The sequence below is a fragment of the Schistocerca gregaria genome, chromosome 1 (genome assembly GCF_023897955.1).
Source record: "Schistocerca gregaria isolate iqSchGreg1 chromosome 1, iqSchGreg1.2, whole genome shotgun sequence".
NCBI lineage: Eukaryota > Metazoa > Arthropoda > Insecta > Orthoptera > Acrididae > Schistocerca > Schistocerca gregaria.
Genome location: NC_064920.1, coordinates 1,080,874,249 through 1,080,892,541, shown reverse-complemented (window position 1 = coordinate 1,080,892,541; position 18,293 = coordinate 1,080,874,249). Strand labels below are relative to the sequence as shown.

Sequence of the window (18,293 nt, the reverse complement as noted above, 5' to 3'; positions counted from 1 at the left end):
GCAATTAATTCTACTCACAATTGGAAAGCCCCTGGAAAAGATAAAATAGCAAATTTCTGGCTAAAGTAGTTCACATCAACACATTCACATCTAACTAAATGATTTAACAATGATGTAAATAAAACAGAAAGAAACTTCCACATGGGAAAAATATATTAAAACAAAGATTCCAAGACTTACCAAGCGGGAAAGCGCCGGCAGACAGGCACATGAACAAAACACACAAACACAAACACACACACAGAATTACGAGCTTTCGCAACTGGCAGTTGCTTCGTCAGGAAAGAGGGAAGGAGAGGAAAAAATGAAAGGATGTGGGTTTTAAGGGAGAGGGTAAGGAGTCATTCCAATCCCGGGAGCGGAATGACTCCTTACCCTCTCCCTTAAAACTCACATCCTTTCATTTTTTCCTCTCCTTCCCTCTTTCCTGACGAAGCAACTGCCAGTTGCGAAAGCTCGTAATTCTGTGTGTGTGTTTGTGTTTGTGTGTTTTGTTCATGTGCCTGTCTGCCGGCGCTTTCCCGCTTGGTAAGTGTTGGAATCTTTGTTTTAATAAATGATTTAACAGTTACATTGCAGACCCATACACATTCCCTGATACACTTACACATGGAATAACTTATACGAAACCTAAAGATGAAGCAGACACAGTAAACCCAGCTAAATACCGCCCCATAATATGCCTACCAACAATATACAAAATATTAACTTCAGTCATTACACAGAAATTAATGACACATACAACACAGAACAAAATTATAAATGAAGAACAAAAAGGCTGTTGCAAAGGAGCACGAGGATGTAAAGAGCAACTGATAATAGATGCAGAGGTGACATATCAAGCTAAAACTAAACAAAGGTCGCTACACTACGCTTACATTGATTACCGAAAAGCTTTTGATAGTGTACCCGACTCATGGTTACTACAAATATTGGAAATATAAAAAGTAGATCCTAAATTGATACAGTTCCTAAACATAGTAATGAAAAATTGGAAAACCACACTTAATATCCAAACAAGTTCAAATAATATCACATCATAGCCAATACAGATTAAGCGTGGAATATACCAAGGAGACTCATTAAGTCCTTTCTGGTTCTGCCTTGCTCTGAACCCACTATCCAACATGCTAAATAATACCTAATTATGGATACAATATTACTGGAACATACCCAAACAAAATCACACATTTGCTATACATGGATGATCTAAAACTACTGGCAGCAACAAATCAACAACTCAACCAATTACTAAAGATAACAGAAGTATTCAGCAATGATATAAATATGGCTTTTGGAACAGACAAATGTAAGAAAAACAGCATAGTCAAGGGAAAACACACTAAACAAGAAGATTACATATTGGATAACCACAGCGACTCCATAGAAGCGGTGGAAAAAACAGATGCCTATAAATATCTAGGATACAGACAAAAAATAGGAATAGATAATACAAATATTAAAGAAGAACTAAAAGAAAAATATAGACAAAGAATAACAAAAATACTAAAAACAGAATTGACAGCAAGAAACAAGACAAAAGCTATAAATACTTATGCTATACCAATATTGACCTACTCATTTGGAGTAGTGAAATGGAGTAACACAGACCTAGAAGCACTCAATACACTTACACGATCACAATGCCACAAATATATAATACATCACTTACATTCAGCAACAGAAAGATTCACATTAAGCAGAAAGGAAGGAGGAAGGGGATTTATCAACATAAAAAACCTACATTATGGGCAGGTAGACAATTTAAGAAAATTCTTTCTATAACGAGCAGAAACTAGCAAAATACACAAAGCAATCACTCATATAAATACATCGGCTACACCACTGCAATTTCATAACCACTTCTACAACCCTTTAGATCACATAACATCAACAGATACGAAGAAAGTTAATTGGAAAAATAAAACACTACATGGCAAGCACCCGTATCATCTAACACAGCCACACATCGATCAAGACGCATCCAACACATGGCATAACATCAACAGATACGAAGAAAGTTAATTGGAAAAAGAAAACACTACATGGCAAGCACCCGTATCATCTAACACAGCCACACATCGATCAAGACGCATCCAACACATGGCTAAGAAAAGGCAATATATACAGTGAGACGGAAGGATTCATGATTGCTATACAGGATCAAACAATAAACACCAAATATTACAGCAAGCATATTATTAAAGATCCCAATACCACAACAGATAAATGCAGACTTTGCAAACAACAAATAGAAACAGTAGATCACATCACAAGCGGATGTACGATACTAGCAAATACAGAATACTCCAGAAGACGTGACAATGTAGCAAAAATAATACATCAACAGCTTGCCTTACAACATAAACTTATAAAACAACACGTTCCCACATACAAGTATGCACCACAAAATGTACTGGAGAATGATGAACACAAATTATACTGGAACAGAACCATTATAACAGATAAAACACCACCAAATAACAAACCTGACATCGTACTCACCAATAAAAAGAAGAAATTAACACAACTAATCGAAATATCCATACCCAATACAACAAATATACAAAAGAAAACAGGAGAAAAAATTGAAAAATACATCCAACTGGCTGATGAAGTCAAGGATATGTGGCATCAGGATAAAGTTGACATTATACCAATTATACTATCAACTACAGGAGTCATACCACACAATATCCACCAGTACATCAATGAAATACAGCTACATCCAAACTTATATATACAACTACAGAAATCCGTAATTATTGATACATGTTCAATTACCCGAAAGTTCCTAAATGCAATAAAACATATACCGTACAGTTAAAAGGAAGTCACGCTTGATCAAGGTCCGCGTCACTTTCCACTTTTGACCAGACATAACGTCTGAGATAAGAAAGAAATAATAAATAATAATGGTGATGATGGTGATGGTGGTGGTGATGATGATGACGACGATGATGATATTTATTTGTCCATAATTCCTGTACAGAATTCAACATAATCATTTTTTGAACATTTAAAGATGTTAGTTCCTTGCATTTTGATATAAACAGTTTTTTCTGTAAATATAACCAAAAAATCACTTTTGCAGGTTTATGACATTTGCCACAGCCATTGCAGATAGTGCACAGCAATCTGTAGCTGGTCAAAAGAGAACGGCAAATGTGGAACAAGGGGCAGGGTTACTTTCCACTCTAATCGGAGAGACGTCTGTCACACAGAGATGGGTGGTAATTTGCTCACAGTTAAACTTAATTTCATATGGAATGATGTAAACATTTTATTCATATTATTAATGCTCATGTTTTGTTCCTCATTTTTATAATATTATAGACTTTTCCCTCTCAAATTTGATCGTCAGACCTGAATCACTGCTTTTTTTCCAGCGTGGGGAAATCTCCAATTTCCAGTACCTGATGCATCTGAATACTTTAGCTGGCAGATCATATAATGATCTAATGCAGTACCCTGTATTCCCGTGGATACTAGCTGACTATGAGAGTGAAGAGTTAGATCTGACTGACTCGCAAACTTTCAGGGATTTCACAAAGCCGATGGGAGCTCAAAGTCCAGAGAGATTGGAACAGTTCAAAAAAAGGTAATTTTTTTTATAGTTTTAGGATTTTATGTATTTATATTCCATGTCCCCCCTTTCCCCCTCACACATTCCATAAAGCTGATTTAAAATGAGGCTTATCTTGTCCAAATTTCCCATTTTGCACTATATCATTGTCTCATAAAGCAAAACAAGTGAACAAGTGCAAAAAAAGGTCAAGATGTTTGAAGGAATCGTGTTATCTATGATCCAATCTATGACATTTTACTTTCCTAGGTATAAGGAATGGGACGATCCTCATGGTGAGACTCCACCTTATCATTATGGCACTCATTATTCATCAGCCATGATTGTGTGCTCTTATCTTGTGAGAATGGAACCTTTTACTCAGCATTTCCTTCGTTTGCAGGTGAGCTTCATGTTATTAAAAGGTAAACTGCTAATAATTTATTTGAGAAATAGTCACTCGTGTCACAATTATTTCAATACAGCTGGTTTTTTAAACTATGTCCTGTTGATTAGAGCTATATGATGAGGTGTATGATTTGCAAAAGGGTCAGAGAGAGGGAGAGAGAGAGAGAGAGAGAGAGAGAGAGAGAGAGAGAGAGAGAGAGAGAGAGAGAGAGGTGTGTGTGTGTGTGTGTGTGTGTGTGTGTAACATGATCACTGCAATACTTCTATGGCATATGTTCAGTCAGTGCCAACTAGTAATTTGTATCTGTCTGATCATCAGTATTGTAGTATGTTGTAGTGGATTTTATTGTTATTGGGAAACCTAAAGTCCAGCAACAAGATGGACGTTAAGTGTTTCAGAATGGCTTGTAAACTTTACAATGTTAAGAAACTTCCTGGCAGATTAAAACTGTGTGCCCGACCGAGACTCGAACTTGGGACCTTTGCCTTTCGCGGGCAAGTGCTCTACCATCTGAGCTACCGAAGCACGACTCACGCCCAGTCCTCACAGCTTTACTTCTGCCAGTATCTCGTCTCCTACCTACCAAACTTGCCCGCGAAAGGCAAAGGTCCCGAGTTCGAGTCTTGGTCGGTCACACAGTTTTAATCTGCCAGGAAGTTTCATGTCAGCGCACACTCCGCTGCAGAGTGAAAATCTCATTCTGTTTACAATGTTAAGTTCTGTGAAAGTAATTGCTTATGAAAATAATTGCTTATGAAAATAATTGAGTGTTGTATTTTGTTATTACTTACTGATATTTTCTTGACATAAATTGTATTTTACTACAGGGAGGACATTTTGATTTGGCTGATCGCATGTTCCACTCAGTACGAGAAGCATGGTTATCAGCGTCGAAACATAATATGGCGGATGTTAAAGAACTGATACCTGAATTTTTCTATCTCCCAGAGTTCCTTTGTAATTCAAATAACTTCGATTTAGGTGAGAATTTATTGCTTAAACTTTTCTCTCCATATGTTCCATAGTCATCTAAATTTCTTCTGTGTTAGGTACCAGGCATTCCATAATACAAATACAGCTTGCTCCATCATCTCTGTTACAGCTTTTCTCTTTATGCTTTATAATTTACTTCAAAATGCACGTGGTCTCTTTGTGAACCACCAGTTTTCCATAATCCTGTGTAGTGTGTACTTGTGGGATTTCATGTGCATGCCCCTTTTTTTTTTTTAATTTAAAAATTGGTGGTAGCTGCAATAAAGTATGTTAAATAACATTTTGTTTTTACCATACTCTATGTGATCTGTAATTACTGTCAATGAAAATTATTCACCAAAAACAGCGGTTTTGTGTTACTGGATGTGAGCCATTAAAAAAGATGTAACCTCTAACATTGTGTGAATATTTTACTGTTTACAGGTTGTAAGCAGAATGGTGTTCAGTTGGGTGATGTAGTGTTGCCACCTTGGGCCAAGGAAGATCCGAGAGAGTTCATACGGGTGCACCGGCTGGCACTTGAGTGTGACTACGTGTCGCAGCATCTGCACGAGTGGATTGACCTGATATTTGGATGCAAGCAGCAAGGACAGGCTGCTGTTGAGGCTGTTAATGTGTTCCACCATCTCTTCTATGAAGGAAACGTTGACATTTACAAGTCAGTTTTTTACACTTCTCCATTAGTTCTTATAAACAAGTCTGTATATCACATAAACCAGACAATTTGGCATTTGGCTGGCAATTTGTATAAGTTCATACCAATGTTTGATAAAACATTGTCAGTGCACAACTTATACATAATTTTATAGTTGTTGCACAAACTTCTAAAAATTCTTTTGTTAGGCTACTGTTTTCTGCCACCTACTTTTTGGCCATGGTATGAAGAGTCTTTATGCGGTGGCAGTCAAGAATGGCTGGAGGCATGTCTTACCGACCAAGTTCGTTCTGCACTGCTGGCAATGTTACCTGTGTTTTGTGCTTATACGAAAGCAGAGGCGACACCTGTGGAAACGTTTCCAATGTTTGTACACAGCTGAGTTTCTCTCAGCTATTGTCAAGTTTCGCTGCTACTGGCAACAAAAGTAAAAAGCTTTTTACTATTGTGGACAAACAGTACATTATATAGGGTGGTGGAGGGAACTTCTGTTATTACAGTATTCACACACTCCCATCTCCACACCCCTCTTTTCTGCACCACTTACAAGTAGTGTATGGGAAGGTTCACTGACGAAAAACCTACTTGTGAGTTCCATTTCCACAGATTTTCCTGTCATGGTCATTTCGTCGAAGGAAGTATAATATGTTACCTGTCTCATTTTAGAGTATGAAATGTGACTCATTCATCTCGTTCCATACAATTTTCAAATAATTTGATGTATAAGAGATGTTAAATTTTAGAATAAATTTTTATTAGGAGAAATCCAAAAGTTTACACTATTTTATATGGGTTTCTAAGATGAGATTTCCTGTAATAATGGAAATTCCTGGCTGGAGCAATATTTAGAATAAAGGGAAGATGACATCTTGCCTACAATGAATCACTGTGTGGAGCACAGGACCATATAAGAGAAAGCAATATTCACACTAGCTTTGGAGTACTGGTTCTTTCTCTTGCAACAGTACACACATTCACACACACAACCACTCAAATACTGATTCCCGTGTGTCCACATCTGTGTAATTTTACTGTTACAATACGTGTAAGGGCACCTGAAGTTAGTAGTAAGTGCACTTTTCTTGAAGATTTTACTAAAACTAAAACGTGTTTTGTTTGTTGTTGCTAGATGGATATCTGTTTCTGTATCCATTGTATTGTTGTTACTAAAAAGGCTCTCTGTGTAGCTGAGTCAACTATCCTGAAAGTGAATCCATAAGCAGCCAAATGTACATTACGTCAGATTTTCTTACTTATGACCAGATATTATGTCTTTTCTCCATGAACACATAATCCTGTTTTCTCAGGAATTTTATAATAATTTTGCATCATTCTGATTATTTCTATTTTGGATCTTATCTTTTTTTCAGTTTTCAGTAAAAAAAAAAAAAAACCACTGTCATTATCCTTAAGGGATTATTCAATAGAATAACAACTCTCTTCCATCAGAAGAGTAAAGAGCAGTCTTTTCAGTGAGCCAAGTTCAGTGTTAAATGTATTACAGCCATATATTTTATTGTAAATTTTAACCACATATATCCAGTTTTAAACATTGCATCAGAAGTCTAAAATCCTCTCTTTTGCAGTAGTTGTGATGGAAACAAAATATAGTGTGTGTGTGTGTGTGTGTGTGTGTGTGTGTGTGTGTGTGTGTGTGCAACATAGATGGTCCTAATTACTTTGTTTTGTAATACTAGGAGCCTCATAGCATATTCTGTGTTTGCCCGGAAGATTATGCCATAACGAATAACTGACTTGAAGTAGAACTTATAGGTTATCTTTCTGGTGTCTGTGTCAGCTGACAAAATTCACACTGAAAATGCCAAGATAGTCAGTTATTTTGCTAAGTAGTCTATGTGTACAAACCAGTTTAAATTTTATCAAGATTCAGGCACCAGAACTTGACATGGTATGCTGCTGTGCCGGCCGGAGTGGCCGAGCTGTTCTAGGCGCTTGAGTCTGGAACCGCGCGACCGCTACGGTCGCAGGTTCGAATCCTGCCGTGGGCATGGGTGTATGTGATGTCCTTAGGTTAGTTATGTTTAAGTAGTTCTAAGTTCTAGGGGACTGATGACCTCAGAAGTTAAGTCCCATAGTGCTCAGAGCTGATTGAACCATTTTTTATGCTGCTGTGATACCCTGATCATTGCAAGTTATTTTTATTTAACTCCATTCTGATAGAATGATCTGCACTATAAGACTGACGACTGTGGTGCTTCTCTGATTTGGGGTGGGAGTGGCTGCAAACACAAAGCAGCAGCTAAGTTGCAAAGTATGGATGGAGTATGCATGTGGTTTTGGTTAGATTTCAGTTACTATAGAGCTACTAAATATTGACCTTGTAGATTGTGTGCTGCAGAGAGGAAAGTATGTCTTATTAGGTCATACAAAGAATTTAAATTAAATATTAGTCAACTGTCAGGGCATGCAGAATACGGTCTCAGAATTATTGTCAATGATTAACAGTAGTAGTTGTTGTCTAGGACTGGGAATGAAAATCTCACTAAAAATATATAATTGACTGTAAAAACTTAAATCCTGACTGCTATTATCAGAAAGATATTTTGGGTGCCAATGCAGGTGACATATTTACTGTTGCCAATACCTGTATCAAGTCTAGTGAAATAGTTAATTTCTCAGAATGTGAAGTAATCTGAGTGAAAGTGAAGGATCTGAAATTGTAAATGGTTACTGTAATTGGCCACTTTTGTTGAATGATTCAGTGAATAAATGCAGCAAAGAGAAACAGGAGAACAGTAGATGTGTAATTTTTGTCAGTCATACCATGATAATAACAGGCAATTTAAAATTGACATCTACTGATTGGGATATCCATGCCTTTATACTGACATCAAATTTGCATATTTGTGCATTTTATCTCAAACAGTTACAGAGCCCAAATAGTATTGTGATATCCTGGAGTTTTCAACAATTAAGCCACTTTGCCTCAATTAAAGAAGAAGAAATATATGACAATTACGTTGCTCAAACAGTGGAAACTCCAGAACAGAATAACAACAATATTATGAAAAGAATAGTTTCTACTCAACAAATAGAGATGTTGCACTGCAGACAGGCACAACAAAAAGACTGTCAAACAAGTAAGTGTTCGGCCAAAAAAGCCTTCAGTGGAATTTAGACAACACATGTACGCACATGCGTGCACAACTAACATGCATGGGCTGCCGAGCCCAGACTGCCAGCAGCATCACATGACAGGAGAAGCAGTCTTGGTGGTGGAAGTGAGGAGGAGGCTGGGTAGCAGGAGAGGAATGGGGAACAGTAAAATTCTGCTTTAGATGGGGGTGGAGGGGGGGATGCTATGTAGTGCTTGAGTGGGAATGACAGGGAAGAGGATAGTTGGTTTGAGGAAATGACTAATGAAAGTGTAGACCAGGAGGGTCACAGGAAAGTATGATATACTTCAGGGACAGCTCCAGCCTGTGCAGTTCAGAAAAGCTGTTGTTGGTTGGAAGGATCCACATGTCACTGGCTGTGAAGCAGTCATTAAAATGAGGAACATTATTTTGGGCAGCATGCTCAGCAATGGGTAGTCGAGCTGTTTTTTGACCACAGTTTGTTGGTGGCCGTTCATACAGACAGACAGCTTGTTGGTTGTCATGACATAGAATGCAGCGCAGTGGTTGCGGCTTGTAAATCACATGAGTGATTCACAGGTAGCCGTGCCCCTGATTAGGCATTTGTGATCTGAATCAGGTGTGAGGGCATCCTCACATTCCTCCAGAATCTCAACACCTTCTCCTCCATTTTCTCCACCTGGTCCTCCTCAACCCAACAAGCCACGTTCTTCAATGTTGACCTCAACTTCACCACAGATGGCTACACCAGTACCTCTGTCAATATCAAACTTACCAACCACTAGCAATACCTCTGCTCTGACAGCTGCCATCCATTCCATCCCTTCTCTTCACCTTAGGCACCTATCGCCATCACATCTTTAGTGATGAGCGATCCCTCTCAAAATGTACCAAGGTCATAACTGACCATAATTACTATCTTTACCTTATCTCTCCAGTCACCCCCCACATCCCAAAAGTCCCACCGTCTGGCAACATAGGAGCGTCCTCCTCGTGACTCAGTAGTGTCCAGATCTGGAGCAAATGGGTCACATTTTCTGCCAGGGGTTTGATTACCTCTCATCATGCTCTGAAATGAGGAATGTCCTACCCCCTATCCTTCCCATGCAACCACGGTGGCATTCGGCTGCCACCAAATGTACACAATATCCTTGTCTGTCACTACACAACCCCTGCTCCCAACTCTTGCCTCAGGGCTCATAACACTGTAATACACCTAGATTCAGGATCTGTCCCATGCATCCTCCCCCCCCCCTCCCCCTCCCCACCATCTGTTCTAGTCTGATCACAATCGTCACTCATCCCACCACAGGTAAGGCTACCTGTGAAACCAGTCATGTGATCTTCAAGTCACGCTGCAACCACTGCGCTGACTTCTAAGTGGGCATGACAACCAACAAGCTACCTGTCCACATGAATAGCCACCGACAAACCGTGGCCAAGAAAACGCTGGAGCACCCAGAGAACATTGCCCAACTCAACATTCCTCATTTTAATGACTGCTTCAGAGCCTATACCATCGCTATCCTTCCTGCTGACATCAACTTTTCTTAACTGTGCAGGTGGGAATTCCCCTGCAAGTATATCCTACATTTCCATAACCCTCCTGGCTTCAACCTTCATAAGTTATTGTCCTGCAACCACCTCCCCCTTTCCCTGTTCCCACTGCAGCAATACACAGCAATGTACACCACCAAAGCATCCACAATCTTTTTACTTGTCTCCCTTTCCATTGCCACCCCCCACCCCACCTCCGCCTTCTGTCTAACCTCCGTACTACACCTACCTGCTCTACCCTCTCTCCACCTTGTCCCTGTATGCTCCCAAAAGCAGCACTTCACCATCCCCCCACCCCTACCTTGCTATCCCTTTCCCTCCCTGCCCCAGCCTCCTCCTTGCCCCCATCGCCCAGACTGCTTCTCCCATCATGCACTGCTGCTCGCAGTCTGGCCTCCGCAGCCAGAGACTCTGTGTGTGTGTGTGTGTGTGTGTGTGTGTGTGTGTGTGTGTGTTTTGTCCAATGAAGGCTGTTTTGGTCGAAGGTTTATTTGTTTGAAAGTTTTTTTGTTGTGTGTATCTGCAATTCAGTATCTCCATTATACAGCAAGTAGCAGTCTATCCTTCTCGTAGTATTGTCACAAGCAGGTTACTTGGTTTGGAAGAAATTTTAAGAAGGCAGGGAAATAAATTTATTTAGTAAATAGATAAAAATCACATGCGGAACCAGCAGAAAACTTTTAGTTGTGAGGTTATCAATGTGGAATATGCATGGACCGAGCTCAAATGTCTTGTCAGGCATTAACAATAATAATGTTCCTTATGTATTAGTGAAGGATGATATGGGTCTCCCATGGTGTAATTACAACTTCTGAAAGCATTCCGAACAGGTTTGCGAACTAAAAGTAAGGAATAACATTAATAACAAAGCAACCGATATATGGAAACAAATCAAACCTAAGACAGATATGAACCATTCATTGAATCTGAAAGCATAATTTCATGTACCAAATTTTCAAAAAACAGTCTCTCTCTCTCTCTCTCTCTCTCTCTCTCTCTCTCTCTCTCTCTGTCTCTCTCTCTCTTCTCCCCCTCCCTTCTCCCCCCATTGCCAAGCGTGTCACTTTCAAGGAAGGATAGTGCTTATTTTCCCCTCTCACAAGCAAAACCATCCAGTATCATGTAAATATTTAAATGTTATGGCTCTTAGTAACATCAAATATAACAGTTGGTCATGGACCACTTTAGTCCAGCTACACTGCTGCTCATGTCAGATGCAGCTGCAGTCCGGATTCCCTCTCCTTCCCTCTTTCCTGATGAGGTGGCCGTTGGTTGCGAAGGCTTGAATTTTGTGTGTGTGTGTGTGTGTGTGTGTGTGTGTGTGTGTGTGTGTGTTTGTGTGTTTGTGTTTGTTTGTATGTGTGTCGGCCTGCCAGCGCTTTCATTTGGTGGGTCGCATCATCTTTGTTTTATATCTGTGTGTGTGTGTGTGTGTGTGTGTGTGTGTGTGTGTGTGTGTGTGTTTTCCACTTCTGAAGAAAAAATTTGTTCTAAAGCTGAATATTTCCAGCATTCTTTTTTATTGTGTCTGTCTGCGACTCAGCACCTCCTCTGAGTTCAGTAGAAATCTATTCTTTCCTTATTGTTGTTCATTTAATCATATACATCTGCCAGTAAAGTAAAATTCATTGGAAGAATAATTATGAAATCAAATTCGCCTATGAGGGAGACAGATATCACAGTGCTCAGACTCATTTTCCACTGCTATTTCTCTGTTGTATTGTCCCTCTGTCTGGTAGAGAGATTACTGAGCCTCATCACAATCTGATCATGGTTTTTTTTAATCCAATCAAATTTTGTGAGGAATCCTTAGTTTTGGAGTGACTTTTCACGTTTTTCTTTCATCTGAAGACTTTGTTATCTGATTGCTACTTTGGAATAAGCAAATATTTAGCAAAACATGGTTGAATTGGTTTCCACTTTCATTTTTCCCAGGTCAGAGCAACCTACTGTTGCTTTCATTTCCCACCACACCTAGCCTACTTTTTTTGTTAAATTAAAAAAAAAGATTAAAATAGTGTCAACACAGTGGTTTTATGTACCATAAAGTATTACTTTAACTCTCAAAGATTTGCGGTGTAAAAAAAAAAGGGGTTCGTGCCTGTGTGACCTGAATCACATAATTTCAAAAAATATTCTTTTTTACTCTAATATGGAGTTTTGATAAAGTAGATGGTCAGACATTGATAAAAGTCAGTGTGTTTGAAAAATATATTAATTTTTTAGTTGAGCCTACTCAGGTGCTACACTTTTGAAGTCACATTAACTGAATATATTATTTCAAATTTTTTTCAGTATTGATGATCCTCTGAAGAAGAATGCTACTATTGGTTTCATCAACAACTTTGGTCAGATTCCAAAACAGCTCTTCAAGAAGCCGCACCCAGCTAAAAAAATAAGTCATCGTACATCAGTGATAGATCCAGGCCCAATAACACCAGGCCTGAGTTTTACGACAGGAGACAGGTTATTCTTTCATAACCTGGATAATCTTCGACCTTCACTACAACCCATCAAAGGTAGGAATTACTATGCAATGACTTTGGTATAGCCTACCTAGTACAGTTTTATTCATTTTTTGTTAGGTAAAACATGATATTTCTTTGTATTGACAAAAATCTGAGAGTTAGCTTACTCTAAGAACAAGAGGTGATGCTCAAGTACGAGCAGTCAACAGTCATATGAATCTCACTGGGTGCTGGCTCTTTAAGATATGTTAATTCACTAATGCCAGCAACAGCAACTTACGAACGACAGTGTGCACTTAGTGCCCCATTTGATATCTGAAATACGTTCACCCTGTTTTCAAAGATATTGCTTTACAATGTGGTAGTGTTGAAGTTTTCATTGTACTTAGCTACTGAAACAGGGATTGTCAAAATTTTGCATTCCGACTTTGCATCTGATTTTAGAGACTGAATTAAAAAGGATTTTTCCTATATGCAGATTATTCTTAAATATCCTGGAGAGGAAGATCTCAAAACCAAATAACCATCAGTGAAGGGGTAATTTGTTAGACAATAACTACTATATATGTCTGCAAATAAGCAACAAACAAATAAATGTAAAGGTTAACAAGACTTAGTAAGTTAATAAATAATTTTCTCTTTCAGATTGTACAGAATTCCCTAAAGGAAAAATCTCTCAAACTGTTTTTATCAATCCTTAATTGGAATCAATATTTTGACGAACATAACTGGAATCGCAGGTCCAAATGGACACTTGACTAAAAATTCAACATAATCCCCATAAAAGAAATAATTCATATGTACATACGTAATGATTGTATCAAAATAATTTTTATTTCAAATATAAATCAAGTATTATTGAGCAAAACTCTTACATTGTATTATTTTTTAAACTTCAAGTCCTATGTCTCATATTATACAATAATTTTTAGTACCTTACTTTGGAATGCTACATGATTAGAAAAAAGGCTTAGATTATAAAACCTAGATATACTTTGTAGTTTCTCATACTTCCCCTTAACATAAATAGGGATTCTTTATGCTATCCGTCAGAAACAAAAATAAAATGAAACATGGAAGTGTCCAAATGTTATCTATATCAGCACCTGAACTAAGAATGGCACTTGGTACACAACACACTTTTTTCTGCATGTCATTTACAGATGAATTTGAAACATTTGTTGCATTTTTGTGATTGTTTGCAGTCAGTTCTAGGACCACATTAATAACATCTACCTCTTTTTTTGTGAACCACTCTGATTACAAGGTGACTTTTCAAATCATAGGTGATTTTATGGTTCGTCAGCTGCCCCTAGAAAATTATATATCCTTCTCTTCAAATCTACTGAAAATGAAGAATATTCCATCTTTCTTTCTATGTAAATAACCTTATCAAATTTAGTCCAATTTCTTTTACGTAACGATTACATTTCATATGTTTCCCATCATTTGATGCCTTCCATAATACGATTCAATTTGCACTTGCAACATTCAATGCTGAAAAAATTATACATTTCCATTGTTGAGTTCTTCTAGAGACTGAATAATTGGCGCATTTCTGATCTAATGTATCGACACCACCTTTTGTTCTGTTGTAAAATGTAATTATCTCAGGTTTTCCATTGTTTTCATTGACTGAATTGTCATGGTGCATTGATGAGATTCTTTTTTTGGGACATAAGATGCCAATGTTTTATCCTTCATGAAACCAAATACATAGATCCAACCCATTGTTTATTGGCTAAAAATTCTGGTGGTGTTTCCCTTTTATTTTTGTGCATTGTTCCAACGTAAGTCAAATCATTTTCAATCAGTTTGTCAACCAGCTCCACAGAAGAGCTCCAGTTATCGGCAGTTATATTCTTGTTTGTTCCAAATAAATGTTCTGCAAGCTGAAGTACATTTTGTGTTGGAACTGAAAGTTGGCTTGTTTTACTAGTGATTACTTTGCCCGTATAGATGAAAGCATTGTAGAAATGGTGTGTTTTAGTGTTGCAAAGGCACATAATCTTGATGCCATATTTATCAGGCTTCGATTTCATATAAACCCTGAAAAAACATTTCCCTCTAAAAGGGCAAAGCATTTCATCAGCTGTCATTTATTCTGAGTAGCTATAGTTGTTTTGACACTTCTGAATGAAATTTCCAAATATTTCTGAGATGAGAGCAGTGTAGTCATTAGTTGTTCTTTCTTCCCTAGAATTCACATAATCAAATCTCAAAGTAGATAACAAGAACATAAATTGCTTTACTGACTTTGTTATTCTGAATAAATCTCAGCCTGTTCCATTAGTTGCCCATAACCTTACTATATCTTCATGACCAGATTTGAATACACCTGATAACAACAACAACCCAAATAATAAATGCTTTCATTTCCATAATACTTACATGGTTAGTGTAAGTAGCATTAGTTTTATACTTTTCTGAATGTTCTGTTATTTTCTGATTACTGTTAGTGCAAATATGTGCGATCATTTCATCTGAATCAGCAACTCTTATGATTAAATTGGTGACATGTTTCATTTTTCACGAGCTGTACTGATGAGACCTGGCAGGTGAGTGATGATGTGGTTTTTGACTCTGGACATAGCTAGTGGATGAGTAGACCACTTGAATTGATTTTTACCTCGAAAATAAGAAGTTCTAGACAGCCAGCTATCTCTCTCTACTGAATCATCAGACGATGAATTACTTGAATTGGAGGAAATTTCTTGTTGTGCATTTTCATCACCACTTACGTTCTCTTGAGAACAAGGTCGAAAATCACTTAAAGATTCTGTGTATAAATAATTTTCATCTAATAATAATTCACAGATTTCTTTCTCAGTGAGACCCCGCTACATTGTGTCAATAAAGTGCCTGAAACACCACAAAATATGTCAGTATGCACTGACTAAAAACATCCTATATCTGGAATCGAGGGTCAAATTGGACCAAGGGATGACACTTACCTCCACTTCCAGTAAATTTCAAGCAGCAAGCTCCCAGTCCCTGGTGCACCTCACAATGTACTGAGATTACACTGGCGCGTGAATCTGCAACTCCACGCGTTTCCATTGTTAGATGTTTTTATTGTTGTCGGCGGGTCCATATGACCCACAATTCCGGTTAAGAGTTAATTTGTAATCTTTCACACATTTCACAAGAACAATTGAATTACAAGCTTATGGTGAATATTTCAGTAGATAAGATGTTCTCCTGACACTGCTTAGTGTCTATGTTGAAGCAGTGATCAATAACATAAACATTATTATATTTTGTAATTATTACACTTTCAGTATTGGAGTAAATTTAGGTTTGGATGTATTTTCTGTCGAGTTAAACAAAAGAGTTCAGTTTACATTTTATCATAAACTGACAATGTCATTGTAAAGAATTAGTTATAACCATTATTTTATGTTTAATAAACTGTTTATCTTGTTGCAGAACTTAAGGGTCCAGTTGGACAAATCTTACATGCTGAAAAAAACATTTTAGCAGTGGAGCAGAACAAAGTATTGGTACCTCCGGCGTACAACAAGTACGTGGCTTGGGGCTTTGCAGATCACAGTTTACGCATTGGTAATTATGACAGTGAAAAGGCTGTGTTTGTTTCTGAGGCAATGGTACAGAGCAATGGGGAAGTTGTTGCTTGTGTGTGTCCCTCTCCTAAGCTAATTATCACAGCTGGTACTAGTACGGTAAGTTATACAAACTTTTAATCTCTTCTGTAGTATATTTTTTAGATTCCCTTGAACATATATCAATTTTCCTATCTATTATTCTGGCTAAATTGTGTTTTTAATTTTCTTGAGAAGAACTGAGTTAAGGAAAAATTAGAGAACAATGTTACTGTTAACGTAGTAACCAAAAGTATGTAGGGCTACCATTTCATTTGAAGTAACATAAATTACTTGTTACTATAATTAATTGCACTACAAACCATGTCCCCTATAATGCTTAAGTTTGCTAGTGCTGTAAAATACATCACCTCAATGCCGGGGGCATCCTGAGAATTGGTTGATGCTGATGAAATCATCTTGGGCTTCCATCCAGGTGGGTGCGTTAAAATTTCACTGGTTGTTGCTACATAAATTACAACTGAACAGTGCTTTGTTCCATTCAGCCCTATATATTACGTTTGGAAACATTGGATTCTATTTGAATTGAACATGTGTAAGATTGAATATTTGTAAACTGGAAACGGAGGAGGAAGTTCAGAAAACCAAGAAAAGAATAGTGAAATCAAAGACAGTAAAAAATCCAAATGGAAGAGTACAGTGTAGAACAGAGAGACTGTAAAGAGAGTGTGCACAAAATCGAGGAATAAGATATGTAATGTGAAATGGTGAATGACTGCAACATGTGAAGTGAGATGTGTCATTTTTTATGCTATATTCTGCAAGTGAGTTACATATGTGCTACAAATAGTTAACTTTATAGTGTGTCTTGTGAGCACTACTGGCACTTGTTCCCCTGACCATTAAAAACTGTCAGTTCAAGAATAATATTATCAAAAGAATAGATTGCTACTTCCTGTAAAAGTGACACACGAGTTGCAGATTGAACCAATGAAAGGACTCTTTGTACATTGAGCTTTCGGGCAAAACCTTCCTCAGAAAAGCACTCTGGCCACCGTGGCCAAATTGCAACTTCTGCATTGAACAAAAGCAGCAATCTGGAGTGGTGTGTGGAATGGGGAGGTATAGCCAAGTATTTGCATGGGGGGGGGGGGGAAGTGCCATGTGGCAGATTGTGCAGGGACTAGAGGGCAGCAGGACAAGGCTGCCAGGCACAGCATCAGAAGCCCGTGGGTAAGGGCCAGGAGAGAGGTGGGTGGGGGGCGAGAAGCGGAAAAGGAGAAGTTCAATGAAGGGCAAAAGACCCGTGGGTGCATTGACAAAGACCAGTGCACAATAAGGGTGAGTGGACATGAACTGGGAGGAGGTGATAAGGGGGGTGGGGGGTAACTGTTGGGTGGAGAGTCTGGAAGCAATAAGTTACCATAGATTGAGGCTGGGACAATTTAAGGAGCGAAAAATGTGTTACAAGGATAATCCCATCTGCAAAGTTCAGAAAAGCTGGGAGTGGAGATGAAGATCCAGATGGCCTGGGTTGTAAAGCATCCTAGCTGGTTATTGTGCCCCAAATGAAAAAAAATTTACCTTCATTGATCAACACCTCCAACGAGGTACCCATAATCTAGCCTCTCACGTCAGATATAGCAACGACTTCCTTCACTGACCCTCCATCAGCCCCACCCAATAACATCCTGGATCTCTACATGTCACTGTTGATGCCATTTCTCCCTGATGCTTCAGACTCCAAACCCCATTACCTCATTCCTCAGACATCTTACTAACTTCACCCCAACACACAGCTATTTCTCCTTTGAAGGGAATGTACATACAAAGTCTCATCACAGCTGTGTTTGTGGGCCGTCTACTGGAGACCTTCCCAGCGCCCCAAAACCCCAAACCCCTGGTCTGGTTCAAGTTCATTGATGATATCTCCATAATCTGTCCTCAGGGCTAACACACTCTATCTTCATTCCTTCACAACCACA

The 18,293-nt window shown here is 38.4% G+C and overlaps 1 protein-coding gene across 1 annotated transcript in view; it reads left to right on the top strand.

Annotated features, from left to right (window-relative positions):
* The window catches only part of LOC126281874 (WD repeat and FYVE domain-containing protein 3), a 289,780-nt gene that overhangs the window by 223,162 nt on the left and 48,325 nt on the right, over positions 1–18,293 (top strand). The window contains exons 43-49 of the mRNA XM_049981155.1: positions 3,095–3,233; positions 3,390–3,601; positions 3,836–3,968; positions 4,802–4,955; positions 5,391–5,625; positions 12,573–12,796; positions 16,175–16,428. Of these exons, the coding sequence (XP_049837112.1) occupies positions 3,095–3,233; positions 3,390–3,601; positions 3,836–3,968; positions 4,802–4,955; positions 5,391–5,625; positions 12,573–12,796; positions 16,175–16,428 (1,351 nt within the window). The remainder of the gene's footprint in view (positions 1–3,094; positions 3,234–3,389; positions 3,602–3,835; positions 3,969–4,801; positions 4,956–5,390; positions 5,626–12,572; positions 12,797–16,174; positions 16,429–18,293) is intronic.